Source organism: Macrobrachium rosenbergii, chromosome 5 (genome assembly GCF_040412425.1).
Source record: "Macrobrachium rosenbergii isolate ZJJX-2024 chromosome 5, ASM4041242v1, whole genome shotgun sequence".
In the NCBI taxonomy this organism is placed as follows: domain Eukaryota; kingdom Metazoa; phylum Arthropoda; class Malacostraca; order Decapoda; family Palaemonidae; genus Macrobrachium; species Macrobrachium rosenbergii.
The window spans coordinates 53897629-53911882 of NC_089745.1; the positions used below are offsets into that span (position 1 = coordinate 53897629).

Sequence of the window (14254 nt, forward strand, 5' to 3'; positions counted from 1 at the left end):
GTTTTTCGAATGCTTAAGCCTTTGATACCAGCTATATTGTGGGATGTCCTTTTCATATTGATGAATCACAGCATGAATTACCTAATGATTAAGTTTTGTCAAGTGTGATCTCTAAGGTTGCTTTCCAGTATTAAGGCTGCATATTTATTGCATCCTTGTCCCCCATAGGGTGTAGTGCCGTTAGTGCACCCCACGCGGTGCACTGTAGGTATTACTTAAGGTTCTTTGCGGCGTCCCTTCGGCCCCTACCTGCAACCCCTTTCATTCCTTTTACTTGTCCTCCGTTCATATTCTCATTCTTCCATCTTGCTATCCACCCTTTCCTAAAATTGTTTTATAGTGCAACTGCAAGGTTTTCCTCTTGTTACGCCTTTCAAACCTTTCTACTGTCAATTTACCTTTCAGCGCCGAATGATTTTATAGGTCCCAGTGCTTGGCCTTTGGCATAAATTCTATATTCCCTTTATATGTTGCCAAATTAGAATGGTAATTTCCCAACCATGTTTTGTTTGTCAAGCTTGGCCCTTTATTGTTAATGGTTAGGGTCACAGATTGTTTTCTCTTGCTATGCTTACAAACAGGCAGCATATTTGTGGTATCCTTTTCATGAAAGTTCCAGTTGCAATTCACAATTGATTAAATAAAATTGATCCTTGAAAGGTCAGAATTCTAGGTTACAGAATTGCTGGCACTTGATTGCTTCCTACATGTTAGCGGTAATCTTTCCATATTGAAATACACGACTCTTTCCAAATCAGTCACTTACTATTACGTGCACCGGGTTCGATCCTTGGTTTAAGGCCAAGGTAAAAAATCTTTGCTGTTTATATTTGGTATCCTTTTCAGTTTGCGAATAATAATGTGTACAATATTCAACCTATGGATTTCGGTGGTGAGGGTCACAGCAGTTACAAATTTGAGCTTGCAAATATGTAATGGGATAAATTATTCACTGAAGAGTGCTCTGTATAGAAATATGTTTTCCACTGAATTCTTTTGTTTGAGTTGAATTTGGTTGAAGAATGACAATTTTTGTCGATATGATGTCAACTTTTACTTATTACATGACTTTTTCTTGAAATTAAATGATTTTTTTTAATGATATGCCTCTTGAATAACTTGGTTACATTTTCACATTTCTTCAGGACGTCAAAAAATATGCTCGTATGTCGTTGCCTTTGCTTCGGCAAAACTGGAAAGCCATGTTTTACCCAACATTCGAGGAAGGAGATTTTTTTCTCCAAGGAACTTCTATTGCCTTTGGAAAGAGGGTTCGTATGTGAGTATTGTTACGCTGTACGTATTATCTTTGATAGGTAAGTTGGAAGGAGTGTGTGTGTGTGTGCGCGTGTGTGTATGTGTGTGTTTAGCTTGATTTATCTCGAACAGTTCCACTGCTGTTCAGGAATCTTGTTGAAAACATTTAATAGCAGACCCGCTCGCTCTAAATGATTAGCTTTTTTCGGAAGTGATCATTTTAACTGGTCGTCATGTAAACCATCTTGGCCGTTACTCAATCCAACATAAAGTTTTACTAACCCAATAAGACAGACAACAAAGTATCATTGTAGAAAATAATAGTTAATAATATCGGAGGACTTGTAATGAAGCAGTTGATTCTCTCGGCAGATTATTCCTGTTTTTTTGTTTTTTTTGTCTTGCTTAGCCTGTGTGAAATTTTTATTTTTAGGTGCATTCTATCTTGCACAGTTAATGCATTCAGTTTCCATCGTATTTGCAGTTATCAAAGTGAGGTTCCAATGGGATAACTAGTAAAATTTGCATGTAGTTTAAGTAAAGGGGCGGGCGAATAAGATACTGAAAGAAAAGGTAGTGAGAATGAAATGTTATATATATATATATATATATATATATATATATATATATATATATATATATATATATATATATATATATATATATATATATATATTTAAGTAATGCAAATTTAACCTGTTCATTTGATTAGAAACTCTGCAAAGGCAATATTCAGCGCAGGTATCCAAATAGTTGAGAATTAATCTTCTAACCTAGTTGAATGTTTGAGTGAAGGCAGTGGTATTGTTATTGTTGTTATGGTTATTTATAAGAAAAAAATCAGAAAACGGTTTACCTTGGGATACACATATATTTTGTAGCTAGAAGTTCAGATTGAGGCAATAATAATAAGTGACGTATCGCTCAGAAAATTACAGGTACAAAAGTTTCGAATTTTACAGACAACCTTTGTTTGAAATGATTTAAATGTGAAAATAGCGTTATGATACAGTAACCCTCTCTGAAGATATTTCACAACTAAACTAGATTCGAATTTTGAAATGGGAAAATATAAAACGAGATTATTATAAAGATAAAAAATATAATTTTTTCCCCAGGCTATATATAAAATTGAAAGCATCTGTGAGTAAAGTCTACCTATATAAATGGATACACAATTCTTGATGAAGTTTGCCTTGGAATAAGGAATTACGTGAGTATGAATGCTCTAGCTCTTGAATCTTGGTTATATTTTAAGAACCGTTTCACTTAAGTCTAATGAGGCTGTTTTTTTTACTAGAATTACCCACAGTATGAAAAGGCTACTTTTAAAAGTAACTTGAAGTACTTCAGTGTATAGACGCATGTTATGTCACGGAATTCCAGTGCGAAAATCATAGCTGACGAAACAACTTACCGAATCGCATAAGAAAAGAAAAACGTTTGCTCAGGGTTATTGATTTTTGCCGGTACGTATATTAAGAATTTCATATGCAATCATTAGAGCATCTGCTAGTTATTCTGCCTGGCACTCTTTTATGAATTTTATATTGCCGCCCTAAGTTAATTAAAGATAACAGTTATCAGCGTAATGTTTTTGTTTTGAACGTTGCTTCTATTTTGTGACGTCACGCTCGAGTATTGACTGGGGCCCGACTTCCCATGCATTTCTTTCCTTCATTCGTATCTCGTTCAGAAAGTAAGCGAACGTATGTACTGTAGATAAGCAGCAAACGTATGTGTTTAAAATGCTTCATTTGGAAGATATGTGTATGACATTATCTCCCAACCGCACTTCATATAAATTCCACATCATGATAAACTCGCTTTAAGTGAAATCAATAATAATATATTATTTGGGAAATAAAATTCGTAGTCGTGTGCTTGAAATATATCAACAATGAGCTCCCAGCGTTATGATTTCGAATTCAGACTTTTTTTTTTTATTAAAGATCACAATTGTGGAGAATATTTCTCCATTGAAGATGCACGTTATTGTGAATCATTTTCGTATCAACATTATTATTACTTATTATATAAAGCACAAGAACAGGGCAAGTAGTCAGATGTATTTCATAAGTTTTATACGTGTGGATGTGGTTTTCTTTTCGCTCGTCTGGCTGTAATGCAATTACGTAGGCTTTATAATATCTTCTTTGTAAAATTGCTCCTATGGTAGCCAATAAAGAGCAGCTCAGCTCAGTAACAGTTTTTGTTATTTCTTTCAGAACTTGAGCCTTGAAGATAAGAGAACTTACAGGAAATGAAGAAAGTGTTTAAAAATAGTACTAACTAAAGTGCCTTAGCATTTGATTTAATGAGATTTGGTTATCAGAAGGGGATAACGTTGCAAGCCCCAAGCACCTTTTTCTTTACCCCAGTAGACACTGGTACCCATTCTTTTCCTTATTGAAGACATTGTCCCTGTTGTTCAGGAAGTAAATTGCTTCGATATTTCACTAGGAGTTTATACATTTTGATAGTATGAAAGAATCCAGGTTCAAATTCCGGGCAAGGAAAGAGTAATATGAGCATGTTCGAATTAGAGACATTAGTAAAGATATGGCCCAAACCGTATTACGCTGCTGAATTGATATTTTTTGGCATTAATTGCTTTAAAATCTAGATTTTTCTAAATTTCTAGCCGGAAATACCGGTCGTAGGTTAGTGTTCTGTGGTAACTTGGATGCAACTGGATAAATCGAGTAACTTCTGATTGACTAGCGCGAACTCCCTAGCGCAAACGGAGTTTCGTTTACAGTCTAGTCGATAGGATCTAGGTAAAACCAAGCGAATAAAATGTTTACATTAAGATACTAGATACACCTGAACTTGACACATAATGGTCTCCGCAGTCAGGGACAGTGATAAACAATAGCGCACAGAAATTCGCCTTTTACCGATAAGATTAGATTCAACTTGTAGCTATGTCGTAAATTTATTATACGTTTTGCCTTAAGTCGGGGAGAGAGTACGCATCAACAACAATGCAGGAAACGTGACTCAGTATGGTGCAATCATCGACTGCATATAACTACAGTTGTGACTGAGTGTCTGCAGAGTGCTACCATTGCTTCACCTGGCCTTTGAAAGTCTCCTACGACGGAAGTGTTGTTGCAGATCAGGGAGACATATCTCGTGAGTGTTTATATAGATTAAAAATTTGTCAGTTCAGGATTATTTAGGCAGTGCAGTGCTCAGTTCTTGTTTAGACGTGATAAGTAAAGACTTGACTCCTGAGTGTTATCGTGCAGTTTATATTGCCCAAGTCTGTTTGAAGAAATATAATAATAATAATGCTGAATATTTAGTACTTTCACTCCTTACGGGAATATATTATGGAAATTTATATATAGATGGCATGCATTTTTAAGTGCTCCACACCTTTGTGGTTAAGCAGTTTTATATGTGCACACACACACACACACACACACACACACACACACACACACATATATATATATATATATATATATATATATATATATATATATATATATATATATATATATATATGCAAATGAACATGTGATATTTACAACTTTATGGTTACATTTCCAGTATTTTTAGTATTTCCTTTAATCCTCAAAACTAAAGTCTTCAGGGACAAACGAAAACTAATGATTTTAAATTTATTCATTTCAAGGCCAACAGTTCTTTCAACCATTAACTGACGGCCTTCTTCAGGGAAACTGTTCATAGAGTAGAAATGTATGCAACAAATTTTTGTTTATCTGAGTCACATCTTTTATTGCTTCTATCTTTTTCCTTTACTTGTTTTGAACTTTGCTTTTAAAAACTGAATGGTCATTGAAGGTTTGTTAACAATAGAAAATTTCAGTGGCAGCATTCTGTAAATCAATAATTTTTCAGTTTCAGATCTGAAAATTGACAAGTCTTTAAGAATTATTATCTAAAATTTTAACTCCTGAGTTCACGATTTCTGAAAAGTATCTTTTCATAGGCATGGCTTGATATGTCACATGATTCAGGTTGATTGAAATTTAGTATCATAAAGTCAGTTTGCTACAGAATCACCTGCTCTGAACATTATCTTTTCTGAAATGACAAGGAATTTTATTTCTTGGAGTCAGAAAGATTCAGTTACTTAGTCTGAATATTGTAACTGGCGGGTTTTTAAGGCACCAAGTATAAAGAGGAAGGAAGACAAAACTTAACACGTATTCATCAGGTTCCCGATAAGGTGCCATTGGCGTATGGTTTTTATTAGGCTTCTATATTTTTTTCAGTTACCGTCATAACAGCACAGTGTGATTATTAATTTCGGGAGAAGATGGAAGAAGAGGAAAACTTCCAACTGTACTTCGCTGAGAGTGGCGGAGAGGGAGGTCGCCACTCTCTGTTGAAAGCACCCAAATATCTCCCAAAGAGTGACTATGAAGTGCCTAGTGACCAAGTCTTCAACATCCTCATGGCTGATGCGTCAGGTTCCATGCAGGAGAGATGGAAGAAAGTTGTTAGTGGGTGGCAGCGATACATTGTTGGAAATTTAACAGGTACATTTTCTGTTTAAAAAGTCTCTTAGCTTTCAGAAATTTTGTAGGATACGCTTACTATTACAATCATTGGATCAACGTGCAATATTTGCACGTTCTCTTATATGGATTTTTTTTTCGGTTTTGCCTTTCTTAATAAGCGTATTTTGAATTTTCAGGTCGTTCAAAAATTTACATATTTGACACCATTGTCAGGTTTCTTAGAAATGACAAAGTGCTCTTGGAAAAAGACTTCACAGGATACTCTACCAACCTCACAGCGGCATTTGAAACAATCAGGTTAGAAATATCCAACTGCAAGGAATCTCATGTCAATGTCTTCCTCATCACTGATGGCCAGCATAACTTTCATGAGAAGGTTGGACGGCCTGAATCTGAAATAATTCAGATGGCGCCACCTGCGGGGAAAACGGTGTGTGTGTATGTCCTTGGAATAGGGTGTGAGTTTCCAGTTAATTACAGTATTGATATTCGTTCTCACCTGCATAATGGGAATGCCAATGTCCCTACTTTGTTCTGGGCTAAGGAAGATGTTGAGATAGAGGATGTGATGTCTACTGTTGGTGCTGAATTGATCTCAACTTTTGCCGTTATCGATCTAAATGTCGAAGGATATATTATCCCTGGTGGAGATAAGACAAGTCGAATCCATCTCGGAGAGTGGTTGTATTTTCCTGTGCCTCCAGAACAGTTGCCAGCGATTAACGTCAAAGTTAATAATGAGGATTCAGATACTTTGACAATGGCGCCTCAAGAAGTTGAGATTCGACTTCTAATTGATGAGGTATTCAGACAGTGGAACTCGGTGATGCTTCAGTTGCATCGAAAAGGTTCCAGTGTTCCCTATGACACTTTCAGTCTGATGGAATCTATGTTCAGTTGTTCGTTGGAAAAGTTGAAAGCTAATATCGAAGGAAATGGTGTCAAGAGCAGGATTCATTCAAAGCTTGCCAAAACATGTGTCAGTGAATATGCAGCCCTTATGAACCAGAGTAAACAGATCATTGATCTGGATAATCAGTACGAAGATGAAATTCAGTTGGCTGAAGCAGTATTAAAAACTACTGTTACCAATAGAAAGTATGATATGAAGAACCTCCGATTAAAGGGCCATGGTAGTGATGAATTTGAAGCGGATGTTGAGGCTTTCAGAACAATATATGATGATATCAGGACAAACATACTTTCCCTTCCATCCCCATCAACAGATGAATGCTGCCAGTTGACCCATACTTCCACTCTCGCAGATCTGCAAGACCCTGACTTCCCAATGGTGTTGAAGCAGGACAAGTTTAATTTCTTAAAGACATTTTCAATGACTGGCATTCCAGCATACGCCCCCATCCGTGATGCTTCACAGATCAACCCGTGGACGATCACTATCAGACACTTGCTATCTTCTCCCTATGCTGTTTTAAGCCAGAAAGCCCTGGAAGCCTGTGCTGAGGAAGACCCAAGCCTCTTGGATGCAGAGGAAAAATTTGTTTTAGCTGATAAGAATGATCCCAAAACAAAGTTCAACATAATCATTCCATTGGTGCCTACAAGTGCAACAAAGATATTGAAGCCCGTTGTCTGTTCTAATTTGTACGCAATGCTTTCTACATTTTGTATATTGAAGAACCCTCATATCGTCGACTATAATGCTCACATTGCTTCCTTGGCTGCAGCTTGGGTTTCAACGATAAGAAATTTCCCCATCGATGGGAGACCACAGTTCATCTGTGACAGATTAGAAAGCATCATTGCAACAGCCAAACTGTACATAACTCGTCCATCCATAAAAACTTACATCGCTGCTCTCTTAATGGACCCCGATCAGGCACTCATGACGGAAAGCACACAGGAGTTCGAGGGCCACACCGTCAAGTCCGAGTCTCTTGTGAAACCAATGTTCTTCCTGTATATCATGAAGAAGAGGCTCAAAGAACGAGAAAAGGAATCCATGCTGGAGATGCTTATGGCAGAATTCATCGGTCGCTGTGTTCCACACTGCATAGAGTATGCAAAAACTTCTCCTTTCACCGAGTACTTTGCCCGAGATGTGAGCAGTCCCAAGAGGAAAGAAGCATGGATAGAGAATACCCTTCAGGTAAGGCGTACGCCTAATTTCATGGAAATGAACTTGGGAGAATTTGTAATGTTTATGTCAAATGGGTATTGCCTCTTATAAAATCATTATTTTAATTCTGAATCGATTTTTTTGTGCTAACTCCCAATTTTACATTATTTTTCCTACGTAGTGTTTCTTTGTTTGCTTGAGAGCGAATTCACATATTAATGCACATATAATACCACAGCAGTTCAGGTGGCTCTTGTAGTTAGTTATTTGCAGGAAAAAATAGTTAGTTTTCATTTTGTTCACGGTTCCAACAGTTTCAACAGACGTAATATTGCTTTATATATATATTGTAGTCTCTGCTGTGTCACCTTCGTGGAACTCGCCACTCTCTCTTGGAAGCCTTCTTCACACTGGATGACCTACGTTTAGCCATCAAGAAGTGGATGAAGGAAAAGATCAATACATCTGATCAAGTGCCATACGAAAACTTACTAAACATCGACATGGCAAAGGTATGCTAGAGGTGCACCTCCTTCCTTCCACTCCAACCCCATCCCCCTCCAGCTTCGAAATTTATTTCATTATGGTGATTGGTGTTCTCTATATTTCTATGATATTAACGAACTTCTGACATTTATTTGTATACATTAGGACACCCGGTCTCTTCTCTAAGTTTTTGTGCCGTTAGTTGTCCTTATGGAAGAATAAAAATTTTTGTTGTAGCGATTTTCATTGTTATTTCTTCTTCCTGCTCACCAGATCAAGGAGTTGAGGAACCTTGGAGGCTGCGGTGACGTAAGGACGAGTGATTTCAAGTGTTGGGCCGAAGAAATGAGCATTGCGAGGGCCAGTATCAAGAAAGCAGCGTCGCCAGAAATGGTACGAGTTCCCGGATGGTTGTCTGTTATTTAATTTCCTCTTAAGTAGGAGCATCGTTTTGGTGGAAACAGCCAGTGTTTGAAAGTTGATCGTTAATTGGAAATAATGCATCGTTTTCAAAATATTACTTTCTAGAAAAAGAAAATGAAATGCAATGACCTGACTGTAATGTACTGTGTATTTTATTTTTTAAGGAAGAAAGTACTTTTGTTTTCTTGGCTCCTATCCAGTTTATGTTATTGAAAATATTCATACTAATTTGAAAAGAAGTTTAGGTCTCTTAATACTTTGAATATTCTCATGTAATTAAGTATAATTTCAAACAGGTAACAGTGTACGTGTGTGAAGCTCTGCTGAATCCCAATTCGAGGGACCGGGTTTTGAAAGCAGCCATGACCAAAGAAGATGCCATGGCCATTGTTCATCACAGAGTGATGGCTGAGACATCTCTTTGGCTAAGATCAGAACTACTGCAGAAGGTTAGCTACAAAGATGAATATTTATACAGAGTACCTCTCTCTCTCTCTCTCTCTCTCTCTCTCTCTCTCTCTCTCTCTCTCTCTCTCTCTCTCTCTCTCTCTCTCTCTTTCTCTTTCCCATCATATATATATAAGTATGTATGTATATATGTAGACATATATACTGTACATATATGTGTATATTATATATATATGTATATATGTAAACATGTATTATATATGTATGTATGTATGCAGTTTACGGATAAGACTTAACTAAGATGAAGTGGTTTTTCGAGGCACGCAAAGCAGTTGCGTGTGAAACATACTGTATATTGTATGATTTTCCTTCTTATCTACCATGCAGCTATCGCTATAAATCGGTCATTATAAGTAACCCTTTCATTCCATCACAGTGAGCGTAACCATGAGGCGACAATTTATTTCTTGTTAGTTTATGGTCTATATAGCCTAAAAGGGTGAGATTTTAAACGTATGCAAAATAGTAGTTCAGTTTTCTCTAATTGTTGAATCCAAAGGACAGTTCATGAGCAGCTAGATTATATACTTTCAAATTAACGTCATAAACCTGCATAGAACACTCATCAGTAGTTTTGGTTTTCATAGAACCCACATAAAGAGCTTGAACCTCCGTAGAACCCATGTCAAAAGCTTGGTCTTCCACAAAATCCTTGTTCCACAAAATCCTTGTGAAGAGCATGAGCTCCTTCAGAGTTTTCATTAATGGCTTGGTCTCCCATTGAGTCTTTGTGAAGAGCTTGGGCTTTCATAGAACGGCTGTTGAGAGCTTGGCCTTCTGTAGAGCCCTCGTCAAGAGTTGGGCTTCTGTAGAGCCCTCATCAAGAGTTTGGGTTTCTGTAGGGCCCATATCAAATGCTTTGGCTTCAGTAGGACCTGGTCAAGAGCTTGGGCTTCAAAAAGGCCCTCGTCAAAAGTTCATTTTCCGTAGGAAGCTCATCTAGAGCTGGGGCTTCCTTAGAACCTTGTTAAGAGCATTGACTTCCATAAGGCCCTTGTCAAGAACTTGGCTTCCTTAGAGCTCTTATCAAGAGCTCTGGCTTCCATAGGCCGTTGCCAAGGCTTAGACTTCCTTAAGGGCTTCATCAAGAGCTTCGGCTTCCATAGGGTTGTCGTCAAGAACTTTGGCTTCCATCAGCTATTGTCAGGAACTTGGGCTTCCATAGGACCTTCGTCAAGAGCTGGGGTTTCCTTAGGGTCCTTATCAAGAGCTTGTGCTTCCTCTGACCCCTTTTCATGAACTTGTACTTCCAAGCTTGGGTTTCCGCAGGGCCCTTGTCACGATATTGTGTTTCCATAGAACTCATTATCAAGAGGTTTGGCTTCCACTGCATTCTCATCAAGAGCTTGAGCTTCCATAGGGCACTTGTCAAGAGCTTTGGCTTTCTTAGTGCCCCTGTCATGAGCTGGGCCTTTAGGGCTGTCATCAACAACTTGAGGTTCCATAGAACCATAATCAAGAGCTTGAGTTTCCTTATGTCCCTTATCATGAGCTTGGTCTTCCATAGAGCCTTCATCCCAAGCTTGGCTTTCCATCGGGTCCTTGTCATGAGGTTGGACTTCCATAAGGCCTTCATCACAAGCTTAGGTTTCGATAGGACTCTTGTCATGAAATCGGGCATCCATAGAACGTTTCTCAATAGTTTGGGCTTCCAAGAACCTTGCCAAGAGCTAAGCTTCCATTGTGTCTTCATCAAGAGCTTGGACTTCGATAAGGCCATCATAAAGAGCATTGGCTTCCTTAGTGCTCTCATCAAGAGTTTTGCCTCCAAAGGACTGTCTTCATAAAGATGTCATCAAGAGCTTGGGGTTTTCTTATGCCCTCATCAAGAGCTTGGGGTTCAACGGGGCTTTTGTCACGAGCTTGGGATGGGCCCACATCACAAGCTTGGATTTCCAAGGGCTTTTGCCATGATACTAGGCTTCTGTAGAACCTTGTCAGGAGCTTTGAGTTTCTTTGAACCCTCATCAAGAGCTTGAACTTCCATGGTCCCCTTGTCAAGAGCTTCAGCTTTCGTAGTACCCTTATCTAGAGCTTTGGCTTTCTTAGGGACCTTGTCAAGAGATTGGGCTTCATAAGGTAATATTCATGAACTTGGATTCCATATAGATGTCATCAAGAGCTTGACCTGCCGTAGGCCCCTCATCATAAGCTGTGGTTTTTGTAGGGCCCTTAGTATGATATTGGGCTTCTGTAGAACCCTTGCTAAGTGCTTGGGCTTCCATAATACCCTTATCAAGAGCTTTGTCTTCCGTAGAACTCTTATCAAAAGCATAAGCTTCCATAGTACCATCTTAAAGAGCTTTGGCTTCTATGGAACTTTCAACAAGAGATTTAGCCCTCGTCTTTCCTTTTCTCATGTACAGTGCACCATTCACTTCTTTCTTATGAGTCGAACATTTTCCTTTACTCCATTTTTTTAATAATTGTTGAGGTTTACTGATTAGAAAATACTGCTTCTAGATTGTGAAATAATTTAGATATGTTGTTTATTTCCTTTGGCTTCCTTCCGCAAGCATAAAATAACCACTTCATAAATAAAGGAACTCTGTTGACTTCTCACGCAGCCATCACAGAGCTGAATGATGCTTCTGTTGAAAATTGGAAATGATGTGCGTGTTTTGATTCGTTTGTGTATCTGTACAACTTAAGACTTATGTTCAGGAATATACCTGATGTCCTTGCATTTCATTATCCATAGGTTGATCCATACATGGAAGCTAGTTGGAAGGATGAATACTTCAAAGCTCATCAGGATATAGTGATGCCCATGACTCCAATTGAAGTGGTGGAGAAAGCCAGCGAAAAGGGCATCGATGTCTCTCTAAAGTCTTTCAATGAAATATATAAGTAAGTGAACTTTGTTTTGAGCGAAGTAATGTTTGATTTGCGCTTTCAAAATAGACTGGGCTCGAATCTATTTTCAACGTGAATGTCTATTTCCCCCAAGAGTTCCAACTCGGATGGCAGAAGCAGTAGGTGTTAGAATGTTATAAACACACATGTTTTTATTCAGTAATTTCAGAGTTAGTACGTTGTTTATCTTATTTTATATCGAATATATATCTTAATATCTCTAAAGCCAGTCATTGTAAACTGCTCTTTGACGCATCAGAAGAAAGGAAGAAAATATCTTTTTTAGTTTCGCTTGTCTGAATGATCCCATAGATAGGTTCCTTCCTTTCGCATTAGTTCGTCATCTGTAAATTTTCCATTCGCTGCTCTTGCAGGATTCAAAGCTCATCTGGTTGCTGACACAAATTCATATGAGGGATCAATAAGCATCAGCGTGTCAGAGATAATCGCATATATACAGCAATTGTATCTTGCAGGTACAACGACAAAGTGGGCTTATTGCGTAATGCATGTCAGCTTCCAAGTTGCCCTCATTATCTGCTACCCCGGAGGACCTTCAATCAGCATTTGTCAGTTGAGAGGGAACGAAAGGACTTCCCACACGCACTCCATCTGGTGAGTTGGATGAAAATTGAGTGAATATTATCCACTTCGTATCGGTCATATGAGTTTAACATTGTGGCCACTTTTCATGTAAGCTATTTGGACTGATTGTTTCAACCTCATTTACTCTCCTCAGGTGTCGAAGACTGTGGGACCTAAGGGTTGTGACCGCGTGGTTGAAGAGGTGTCAAAGGGAAACCACTCCGGCACGAACCACAGGAGACGTCCCGAGCCACCATCCGTCGACTCTCTGATGCCTTTGAAGGGTCAGATATCAAGGCTTATCGATCGCTACACCGAGGAAGGATAGAAGGCAAATTTAGATTAGCTCAGGATCCAGAGATCTGGATCCTGGATTAGCTCAGTTTTGGATATAGAAGGCTACCTCGTCGTCATTTGTTATAAGTTTGGGTGACGTAGAAACTTGTGCTGACATGCACAGTGCATGTATCTTGTCCGATCTCACGTATCTTAGCCATATGTGTATATAAGGAGTTAGTTCATGTTTTGAAAGTGTGAATTTTCAAAGCGTAGTGTGTACTTGCAACATACACACTTGAGTATGTTACAAGTTATATACAGATTAGACTGAATTGTAGCTAAATCTGACGATGTTAAATCTATTTTTATAGTCGCAGATTAAAAATAGCTAGTTTTGATGCACGCAGTATTGTACATTTGCTTGGAATAAATGATAATCATTTAGATACCAAATCAATATTGTAATATATTTTTATATCATACATCTGATAAGTCATGCAGTGTGTGTATTAGTAAAAAGTAGAATTAGGAACCTCTCATTTTTATGACGTCTCAATTTGCGACAATTGTCCATATTATATTGAAGCTGCTTTTTCTTGGTTGCGGCATTCGATATTTCGAGGAATAATGATGTGAGTCGACTGAGCTTTGAAAGGTATTGCCTTTATTCGATTTCTGTATATGTATATATATATATATATATATATATATATATATATATATATATATATATATATATATATATATATATATATATATATATATATATATATATATATATATATATATGTATGTATGTATGTAAAAATCTTAAGCCTAATGCAAATAGGAGGCCGGAAACGAGGTGATGCATGATATAAGTTTATTTCAGGGCTGACAAACAAAAGTTATCCAGATGAAAATCAATAAATATGACTCGGCACAAAGCAGTACAGTAATAAGAAATTTTAAATATATAAACTAAAAACAGAAACATGAGGCTAAAGCTAAAGCCAACCAAACGCCTCCATACTGAGCGGCAATCACAGATCTAAGAAACGTTTTAAGCAGAATACAGCTTAAGCTATAGCGTAATGTACAACAAAAGTACTCGTATCTATTCACTGAAGTATGTTATAATTGCTAAGTTTATCACCTGTATATTGTGACTGTGCATAAGAATGCATATGCAACTCAGTTTCTCTAGATAAAGCGTACAGGATTTTAATGAAAACCAAAAAAATTATTAATAAAACGGAAATGAAACAGAATCTATTGTTTTCCGATTGAATGAATTCATTACGAAAGTGGTAATGCATAGCCTCCAGTATCTTGAACATTC

General features: G+C 37.7%; 1 protein-coding gene across 2 annotated transcripts; it reads left to right on the forward strand.

The window, feature by feature from the left end:
* Positions 1-1166: 1166 nt before the first annotated feature.
* LOC136838801 (uncharacterized) lies at positions 1167-13465 on the forward strand. Of its 2 annotated transcripts, none has more exons than XM_067104377.1 (9): positions 1167-1279; positions 5508-5774; positions 5933-7866; positions 8190-8348; positions 8596-8715; positions 9042-9194; positions 11915-12063; positions 12546-12684; positions 12809-13465. In XM_067104377.1, exons 2-9 carry the CDS (start codon positions 5552-5554, stop codon positions 12980-12982), a joined length of 3051 nt encoding a protein of 1016 aa, XP_066960478.1. In that variant the 5' UTR covers positions 1167-1279; positions 5508-5551; the 3' UTR covers positions 12983-13465. The 2 variants fall into 2 exon arrangements, with proteins under 2 accessions (XP_066960478.1, XP_066960477.1); XM_067104376.1 differs by lacking the exon at positions 1167-1279 and adding an exon at positions 4215-4395.
* Positions 13466-14254: the final 789 nt, after the last annotated feature.